The 11,316-nt window shown below is 30.6% G+C and overlaps 1 protein-coding gene across 1 annotated transcript in view; it reads left to right on the top strand.

Moving 5' to 3' along the window:
* The window catches only part of LOC107608611 (microsomal glutathione S-transferase 3-like), a 19,337-nt gene continuing 10,765 nt past the window's right edge, over positions 2,745 to 11,316 (top strand). The window contains exon 1 of the mRNA XM_021107400.1: positions 2,745 to 2,860. Coding sequence (XP_020963059.1) covers positions 2,745 to 2,860 — 116 coding nt within the window. The remainder of the gene's footprint in view (positions 2,861 to 11,316) is intronic.

The following is an 11,316-nucleotide window of genomic DNA, read 5'->3' as shown; positions in this document are numbered from 1 at the left end:
TCATGAATATTTTTTAATAAATTTATTTAAATTATACCACAAAAAAATATTTTATTTTATACAAAATAATTTTAAAAAATGGCTTAAAAGATGTTATGAGTACTATAAAAGTTTGTAATATTCTAGTGATTTACGTAAAAATATGATAAAAATATTTTTTCTTTAATTTCTAAATTATTAGTGACTATGTAGAGTATTTCTTTAATGTCCTAAGTAATTAAGACATTACAAATTTTTATAGTACTTCTAATATTTTTTAAGCCATTTTTTAAATTTATTTTGTATAGAATAAAATATTTTGTTAGATTTTTTTTAATTCATGAAATAAAATATATATTTTAATATTTTCTTTCATTTCTAAATTATTATTGACTATGTAGAATATTTTATTTAAAATTTGAGTACATACATGTATTTACCTAAGCTATTATAAGGGATAAGTATTGTTTTGGTCCCTCACGTTGAGGGTCGAAATCGAACCCGTTCCTGATGTATATTTTGATTTAAAATCATCCTTAAAGTCGTATTTGAATTTAAAATCGTCCTTTCTAATAAATTTTTTTAATTAATTCCTAAACTACCCCTATAATAAAAAAAGCCTCGTCGCCTCCGTCTCACCGCCTCACGTCGCTGCCTCCGCCTCGCTTCTGCCGCCTCCGCCTCACGCCTTGTTTCTGCTTTCTTGCTTTCTGTTTCTGTTTGGTGTTGTTTCTGTTTTTGTTTGGTGTTGTTTCCTATTTTCTTGGTGGTGGTTGTGGTAGTTGGTGGTGGTTGTGGTTGTGATTGTGGTTGTGGTGTTGATTCCTCTGCTTTCTTGGTGGTGGTCTTGGTGGTGGTGGTGGTTGTTGGTGGTGGTTGTGTTTGTGTTTGTGGTTGTGGTGGTGGTTGTGGTTGTGGTTGTGGTGTTGGTGTTGGTGTTAATGGTGATGATGGTGGTGGTGGTGGTTGTGGTGGTGGTGGTGGTGTTGGTGGTGGTACTGGTGGAGGAGGTAATTGTGTTGGTAGTGATGAGGGTATTTTTGTCAAAAAAAAATTAAAAGGACGATTTTAATACGAAAAAAACGTTAAGTATGATTATAAATCGAAAATTACGTTGGGGACAGTTTCGATTCCGACCCTCAACGTGAGGGACCAAAACAATACTTATCCCTTATTATAACATTACAAATTTTTATAGTACTCCTAACATTTTTTAAGCCATTTTTTTAAATTGTTTTGCATAGGATAAAATATTTTTTGTAGTATAATTTAAAAAAAAATATTAAAAAAATGTATTAAAAAATATTCATGAGCTATTAAAAATGGACAGAAAAATATTGTATGGAATTCGAATTGATAACTCATTAATATTTTAAAGAAGTCTCGTAATTAAATATTTTGTTAGCTTTTTTTTAACGTATGAAATAAAATATATATTTTTTTAATAAAATGTTTTTAATAAATTATTAATTTTTTAACAGCATAATTTGAATTATACTATGAATTACTGTGTGTGTAATTCGAACCAAGCTGGTTCGAATTAGTATGTGCGTGTGTTTGTGTGTAATTCGAACCAGCTTGGTTCGAATTAGTGTGTGCATGTGTTTGTGTATAATTCGAACCAAGCTGGTTCGAATTATGTAGAAATGGAGTTCGAACCAACCTGGTTCGAACTACATATAAACGTGCATTGGTGGATTCATGAAGCAGTTTTCGTTTTGGCTTATTCATATAAATTATTTTCTCCCTTGGCTTATTTCTGTTTTTTGCCCAATAAATTATTTTGTATTTAATTTTTTAATCTTAAAAATATTTGTTTAAAAAAAAATAATAAAAAAATTATTATAAAAAAATTATTTTTTAAATTTCTCTATAAACACTTAAATAGTTTTTTAAAAAGTTATAAGTTAGTTTTAAAAATTACACCAAGTCACCAAACATAATACTATAATGAGTAAAGTATCGTTTTTCTTCCCAACGTTTGGGATAAATCCTATTTGTATCCCTAACGTTTAAATCATTCTATTTGTATCCCTAACGTTTGTAAAAGTGATTCAATGTTATCCTGCCGTCAATTACACATCATAAGCGCTTTAATTTGAGTTTTAAAAATATCTTCTTGAAGTTAGAATACAAATGTCTGAGATAGAATCGATGATCTACTCCGAAAAATAGCTCATCAAATGTTGAAACTAATTCCTACAACATTTACATAATTCACTTTTCTATGGACATAATTGAATCTAAACACAAATAGTGGGTATAATATTAAAATCGAACACATCCAAGTGAGACCTAATTGAGAATGAATACATTCAAGTGAGAATAATTGAAAAATATAATATTAGTATAATTGATAGTAGGATAACATTGAATCACTTTTATAAACGTTAAGAATACAAATAGGACGATTTAAATTTTAGAAACACAAATAGAACTTACTCCAAACGTTGGAGACAAAAACAATACTTTACTCTACTATAATTTTTCATAAGTTAAAAAAAAAAGTTATTTATAGACCTAGTTAAAATAATCCGTCTAAACCACTTTTGCTATTCCAAAATCAAAATCCTAACACTAATAATAATTAGGGTACCACACTAATTATTTATTATTGAATTGAATTGGTCTATATATTAATCACAACATCGATCTGCTATTGAAAGCAAAATCATCCCAAAGCACAAGCACTGCATGGCTCTGTTCATGTGATTCCTTGTTAAAACTTAGAAGAAGAACCACTACTACTACTAATCAACAGAAAAATGGCGACGATAATTGAGTTGCTCCCAAAAGAGTATAGATTTGTGGCGATCGTTCTTGTAATATACTGTTTTCTGAACTTGTACATGGCTGCACAAGTGGCCATGGCTCGCAAGAGGTACAACTTTCCATATCCCACCCTTTATGCTTCTGAATCCCAAAACATGAATTTTTTGTATTTTTATTAAAATTTCTTTAATAATTTTACATGTGACTTTGCAAGTATATATTAGTCAAACCCTTTATTATACTTTACCTTTTATTAAAAGAAAAAAAATTCTGTTCAACTAACGAGTATATATGTATTGAAGATGTAAAAGATTCCACAAGAAGTGCAAGAATTCATAGTCTTATACTCTTATTCTCTTAAAATGTCTTTTATAAAAATAAATCCAAAAAGCAACTAACTTTTTGTGGTAGCCGACCAGTATATTAAAATTTTTTAAATTCTATAAATTTCTATAGACGCGTGCATATATGAGAAGATTATGTAATTTGCAGCATTTTACAAGATTAACTCTATTTATATACATGTGCGGTTAATTAATTTGATTTCAGGAAGCAACAATTTTTTGAATTTTTTTGGCTCATTTTTGTTAGGGATGATTTTAAATAAAAAAATGTGAGAAATGATTTTGATTTTTATTTTAAATTATAGGGATCAAAATAATATTTATTTATTTTTTTAATAATTTAATGATATCCAAATAAACTTTTTAAGCGTTGTGTTATTTATTTATTTATTTATTTTTGGATGAATGCAGAGAGGGCACCAAAACTCTTTAGAAACAATGGCAATATTCTTCATGCTCATGATTTTGGGAGGGCTCAAGCACCCTTCAATTTGTGGGGTTCTTGGAGTGCTTTATATCATTGCTCGTTATTTCTACTTCAAAGGCTATGCCACCGGTGATCCCAACAACCGTCATAAGAGCAGGTTTGACTCCATTTTCTTATATTTCTTTTGTCTTCCTTTTTTTTATTTTTGCCTTCCCCATAAAACTAAAAAGTAGTTCATAGAACTATAAAATATTGTAGAAATTCGTTCTTATATGTTACTATGCTTTAATATTATGAGGATAGGTCTTAACTTTTTTGTCTCAGTTAATGTTTAGATGTTACATTTTTTTACTCTTATTCTTGAGTAGTAATGCTTAAAAGGTTTGGTACAAATAATATTATTAATAACCGTTCTTTTGTTTCAAGCTTAGAAACTGAAATTTGGATCCTAAAAAAAAAATTGATAAAGTGGTAAAATGATGAAAGGTTAATTACTATTAATTTTATAATTTCATGAAATGTATAAATGGTATTTAGGTATATTTAAATATGTTAAAATTTTTATTTTTTATTTTTTATTAAGATACAGTTAAACACAAATATATGTGTCAGACGAGTATTGGTGAGTGTCATATCCAAAATATATAGACACAATAATTTAATAAAATATTCATATTTTATAATTAACTCCTCACTTTATCACTTTATTAATTTTCTCACTTTAAAAGATCTTGATACTAAAAATTGTATTTGTATGAATAAAACTTTCAGGAATAATATTATACATTTTTTTTTATCAAAAATAGAAGACTCGAACCCGCAACCTCTTAATTGAGTAGGGGAAGATTATGCCATTTGAACTATTATACAGTGGCGAATAATATTATACATTATACATGAGAATAATATCGCTGTGTATTTCAATAAACTTGTTCGGTAATTTCAGGGATAAGTTAAAAGTTTATTTGGTTTATAATAGGAAAAATTACTCAAAAGAAACCTTAAAAGGAGTNGTGTTTTGTTTTCATTCTTTCCATTTGTATTGTCTTATTTGTTTCTTCCTGGATTTTCCATGCCTATCCCCCCATTCTTCAACTTTTTTTCCTATTCTCTGGCGGTTCCTCCTCCAATTTTATTGTTTCAAATTCCCTTCACTCCCATCTCAACAACACCTCCTTGTCACTCAATTTTAATCCTTTCAAACCCTTTACTTGCTCCCTCAACTCAATCGGTTTTTCCGCTGTTTCATCAGCTTCTTGTTTTTTTTTTTTAAATTATTGGTAAAAAAAAAACACTTATATTTTAGCATTTAATTAAACAATTTTTTTTTAAATGATGCTTTTGTATATGAACATTTCTCTTTTATGAGGGGTGGCGAAAGTTAGAAAAGAAAAGAAGATGGACGGTGACAAATACAAAATTATTATCTTAAATTAGAGATTTGAAAAAAGATAAAGACATTATTGTCTATTTATAAATATTTTGTGTGTGGTCTTTCTCTTTAATATAATATTTACTAAATATTTTTTAGTATTTTTAACATAATTGATTTTTTCGTTAATTAAAATTTTTAATGGTATTTGGCATTAATTTTTTCTTTATCATATAAGTTATTGGGAAAATATCTTCAAATATTTATTTATATATTTCTTATTATTATTTTGAGACATTTTGTTTTAGTACATTTTTACATATAAAAGTTTATTTCCATATCAAGGAAAATCTTTATTTCCAACATATAAGGTGAGAATAAAAATATGAAAAGATCAAATTTTCAAGAATACTAATATCCATAAATAATATTTTTTTTAATTTATTATTTCTAGGAATAAGTTTTAAACCTTGAAACAATCACTCTTATCGAAAAACTACCAATAAAAAAGAGTAGAAAACAATGATCTTGGTTATGGGTAATTTATATATAAAAAAAAAGTTGATTGAGAACAAATAGAACTACAATACAACAAATTAATTTGGGTTAGTCTAGTGATTAATTTATTAGTGTGTTTAAGCAAGTATGGATAGTTTGAATCTCGTATTGTATATGTAGTAATTTATTGGTCGAAATTTAGTACTATGACAAATTAATTTTTAATAGTTATCAAAATTTATTTTTTTTATCAGGAATATTAAAAATATATTGTTAAATTGTTAAATTAAAAAAATTAGATAATGTGAACGTAAAATAATTTTAGTGTCCAACCAATTAAACTCATAAAAATTTTCCCAATTATTATTAAAATGGGTGATTGATCCTGGCTATGGCTGTTTTGCTCTCTCCAATTCCATTAGCATTTGAATATAATTGTGCCGCGTGTGGGTCTAATGCTGTGTGCAATTTCATTTGGGTGCACTCTTCTATGTCTAAGAGGAGAATTATTGGGTGAAGCTGAACGTTGATGGTTCAGTGATTCAAAACGCGAGCTCAGTGAACTGTGGTGGCCTCCTTCGCAACAACTAGAGTAGAGTGATTGCTCAATAACTATGTTTTGTACAGGAAAACTCTGAATTATAGTGATGATGATGAAGAAAAAGAAATTCTTGACTACAGCTTGTTTGAGAGGGTGGTGATTTTAGGAAATCAGAAGCATATGCTGGATGTTCAGTATAGGATTTTGAGTAATTTAAGCTATAACAAAAAATTCCTTGAAGGAGAAATCTATACTTCTTATTCATTTATCAATGTAGCAAAAAATACTGTTGAGTGTTGAAGCTGCTGTTATTTCTGAGAATGTATTATTTGAGATTGAACTATTTGATGAATCTGAATCATCATTTAAAAAAGAGTTAAGTATCTTTTTTGTTTTTAATGTTTGAAGTTAAAATTAAAATTGTTTTCGATATTTTTTTTTTATTAAAATCATTCTCAATATTTAAAAATGTTTTAAAGTAATCATTTTTATTCTAAAAAGATAAATTTATCATTGTAAAAAATAAATTATAAAATTATAAATTATAAAATAAAAACTTAAATCACATTCCACCGTTATCGTCGGATTCCAATTCCTACTATTATTGTCCTTCACCTCCATTTTATCTTGATTCCTTTATCTTTATCATCATCCATCACCGTCCAACCTCATCCACTCACCAGTGAACTACTGAACTTCACTCACTCCCCACCACCACCACATGTACTCAATTACCCACATTTCTATCTTCATCCTATTGTTACTCTCTTACCATCAGATGTAACCCAGAGACTCCTTCTTACAATTCATCAACACTACCAACAACAACAATAGAAAAAAAAGACAAAAAGAAAAACAACAATAATAATTAATTTATTCAACAACAATTTTCTTCTATTAATAATAACAATCACAATAATTAATTTATTCATTATTCGTTCCAATTAATGGGTTTAAAAAAAAGAAAACAACGAACAAAACATAGATTTACGGGAAGCGCTTAAGACTGATGGATGGTGTGGTTGGACGCGACGCAGAAATAAACTACCTTCGCGTGGTTATTGACGTCGTCTTTTGTGGCGAGGAGACACCAACAGTTGCTTTGTCAGGGGAAACGGACGGCAAAGGGTCGGAGTTGTGCGAGGTAATGACGGAGCTCCTTTGTGGTGGATGTGGTCGTCATCGCCGGCAAGTTGACAGGCGGTGGCTTGCTGCGGATGGAAGCTCTTCATCACCAGTTAGAAAGCGACGATGTAGCTGCATGGGTGAGAGAGATGAGAAAGAGGATGTTAATGAGAAAGGGTTATTGAGAACTAATGATTTTGGTGAGATGAAATTTAATTTTTTATTTTATAATTTTTAATTTTAGAATTTATTTTTTTATAAGGATAAATTTATTTTTTTAGAATAAAAAAGATAATTTTAAAATATTTTTAAACATTGAAAATAATTTTAATAAAAAAATGTTAAAAACAATTTTAATTTTGACTCTAAAATTTAAGAACGAAAACATACTTAACTCTTTAAAAAATTAAACCGAGGGAGTCGGTCAGAATCTGGGGGTTCATATTCTTACATTTTTGTATGATGTTTGACTTTGAGGATCTAATATTCGTATAAATTTTCAGAAAGTCTTCATGGAACATGCCAAGGAAATGTTAATTCGGATTGTGATGGACCTAATGGTTGCATTATTAGATTTTAAATATAAATGTTTGCACAAAGAAAGTCAAAGGAGTTTAGGCTTTTTTGTTTAGATACTTCGAAAGAAACTCAATCCATGAGAGGGGAGTAGGAGAGTCATCAGAAGATAGTATTTTCAGTCACATATTTGTATCATTATGGATGTATCTTTTAGTTATTTTCATTTACCTTCATTATTTCAATAGACTCAATACGCACTTAATTCTTTTACCAATTTTTTTCACCTTTTCTTTTCTTTGAATGTGTTGCTGTCCACGAATTTACTCCCACATTTAGTATCACTTGCCGTACCACATATTTTATTTATTTCTTAATATCCTCAAGTCCCAACTCATTCCTATTTTGTCATTTATCCAATCTAAAATATTTTTGTAATATAAACACTAATTCCTCTTTTTTTAGTCTCACATCTTCAATTATAAATTATAATACTATTTCCCAAGCTTTGCAAGCCATTGATTTTTTTAGCAATTATGTCTTTCAAATAACATTATGGTGGCATTTTGAATTTGTAAAATTTATATATTTTATGTCCTATAAATTACATTATATTGCCACTTTGTCAATTTATATTAAACTAACAAACACTATGTCCTTCAAAACATTCTAATCATGCTACTTATAAAAGTCCAAATATTTCCTACACAAAGTCATCATATGTCCAACACAAAGTCCATATCTTTTTTACACAAAGTCCATATATTTCTTACACAAAATCTAAATATTTCTTACACAAAGTCTAACATTCTACTTTTTTATTGTCCACTTGACATCATTGCAAAACTTCTTGCACTTTTTTGCGACATTCGTAAATGTAAACGGTGTGAATCTATTTGCACTCCGTCATAGAAGATCAGCTCTTAGGTTATATCCTTTGCCTCCAATATATGGAGATGCGGTCCCACCTGTTCCTGTACCTGCCCCACCTAAAAAAAATTTAAGATAACATAGATATCAACTTACTAGCAATATACAATCACAATAAAGTATTCTGTTAAGATAACATATATATCAACCTACAAGTAATATTCAGCACTAACAATGTGTACTATAAAGATATCAACCTATTAAGGGTTACGTTACCTGTATTAGGCCCAGGGTTATCACCACAGTCATCATCTTCACCATGTCCACCATCATCGACCTCATTGTCCTCATTGTCCTCTTCCTCCTCATCGTCGTCATCATCATCCTCGTCATCACCCTCGCGGGAGTCTACCAAATAGTCAACATCATCAATGTCATTACCCCTCATACTCTTCTTGATGAGACCCATTTGGATGCGACGGGAGTTTCCGCTATTAACAATACCTCGACTACCATCACTCCTACTTGAGTCAACAGATAATCTGCCTCCAGAATTTCCTGAAGGTGAACAAAACCGAATTTGAGTATCCAATGACCTCCGGCCTTGGGTTAGGACATTCTGGTGCGTCAATTTGGGTGGGGGTACTTCACTCAGATTACATGACTGTGATTGACCCGCTTCTGTAGCCATAAAGCCAAGCAGCTGGTTAAATGATGCTTGGTCCCATTTTTAAAGTGCGATACATATGGAACATATGGATTTGAAGTCGGTTAGAATGACGGTGTAAAAGGCGATGAGCGATATGTTTGAGAAACATACGGATTTGAAGACGGCTGAGGTTGCTCCTGTAGTGGTGTTAACTATGGAGGTTGTTGCCTTTGTAATGATGGCTGTGGCTCGGGCTGGTGTGGCTGATTCGGGTTAGTTACACCCTCTTGATTTTCTTCTAAGACCAGATCAGACAAGTGCAAATGAGTCCCATATTTTTCTCGATACCAACACATGTAAAGATCTAATGGATGATGCAAAGGCACAAGCTCATGAATTAGGACATGACTATATCGGTTAGTCCACTGCATTATCCAAAATCTGTATGTGACAGACCAATCCAAGTTTTTAGGTCCGGTCAAAATCTCACCATGTTGGCCATCTAGAGACCTCTCCTGATGTGGGACACCCTGTACGAACCCGAATTGTCTCCTACACTTATCGGTTGCATGCCACTCAAGAGTCTCAAATGATATCAATGGTATGGTTGCACTCCAAATTTCTGATTGACTACGAATATCTTCTGGAATGACATCTGCCTCTATCTGATCAACACCGTAAGCTTCCCAAACAAACTGGATTGGATAAAAAAATATTATTAACCATTGCATAATACAAACACATCAACAAACATGTATATACAAATGTTTCTATATCAATGAATGAGAACACACCTGGCCTTCTTGAACCTCATCTAACAATCCCCTAAAATAAGCAACAATATGATATCTATATGGCCAATTATGATGCTCCCAATTACGCCATCTGTTAACATTTTTTTCATTACTAAACTTTCAAACCAGATATTGCAATACAAAGTAACATATCAATATCATTTGACAATTGATATTACCGGTTAGCCAGTGGAAAGAACTGTGGTGTTCCAGGAATCGGGGCAAGCAATGGCATACGAATCCAAGCCCACATATGCAACAATGTCAGTGAACCATCCATCTCTTTACAATCAAATCGAGATGCTCTACACAATGCTCTGTACAAGTGTGCTAGGGATGCCGATCCCCAGCTAATTTCATGTATCCGTGAGAAGTCATGAAGCAATGGAAGAAATTTCCAGTGAACCGCTGACCCAGACTTATCAGCAAACAAGATTGACCCAAACAACAACAATATATGGCATTTCACGTACTTTTTCATGGCAACTTGATCATTTAAAATTAATCCTTCTTTCCCATTTTTAATCCAGGTCATCTTGATGAAACTTCCTCTGCAATCACTGGTTGTTGGTGCAACTCCAAATTGATGTAAGCATTCGGCTTCCATGGCCTCCTGACTAGTCATGGTTGTTCCTGTCACAAGAAGACCATTTATCGGAATACCTAGGATTAGAGCCATATCCTCCAACGTAACAGCGCACTCACCAGTCAGGAGATGGAATGTATGAGTATCTGGATGCCATCTCTCTACTAGAGTTGTTACCAAAGCTGACTGGCCTTGGATCACTCCAACTTTATATACATAATAAAATTCAGTGGCCCGCACAAGAGGCTCAACAATTGGATTATATAATCCCGGTGGATTCATGTGGACACACCTCAAAATTTTTGTGGCCTACAAAATATAGACGAATAATTAATTCAAGTTATCTTATGGTAGTTAATCATACATGAGTACAAAGACTTATAATTAACATTAAATATACACCCGACAAAAAATAAATTAACCTCTCTACTTAGTTGTCATTATCACTAAACTTCTTATCAACAAAATGACCATCATTACTTATATTTTAATTATCATTCTACTAACAAATACAATTACTAAATCTATAAAATAAATTTAAAAATTCTAATTTATATTCTCCTACAATCTAAAATAATTGATATAATTATGCAAAAATTAAACTCTATTAACTTTGATTATTAATAATGCTTAATTAAATTATTATGTCACTAACACTAAATAAAACCTACCAAAAATTTCAGCAACAATTGTCATCAATAAAATTACCCACTAAACTAAATTCTAATTACCATTTTACTCTAACAAATACAATTAATAAACCTATAAAATAAATCTAATCATATAATAACAAATATTCTACTAATTTTTCTTCTTCACCTACAGAAGATTATTATTATTATT

The sequence above is a fragment of the Arachis ipaensis genome, chromosome B07 (genome assembly GCF_000816755.2).
Source record: "Arachis ipaensis cultivar K30076 chromosome B07, Araip1.1, whole genome shotgun sequence".
Lineage (NCBI taxonomy): Eukaryota > Viridiplantae > Streptophyta > Magnoliopsida > Fabales > Fabaceae > Arachis > Arachis ipaensis.
Note: the sequence above shows the minus strand (reverse complement) of the source record. Positions and strands in the feature narration are given on the sequence as shown.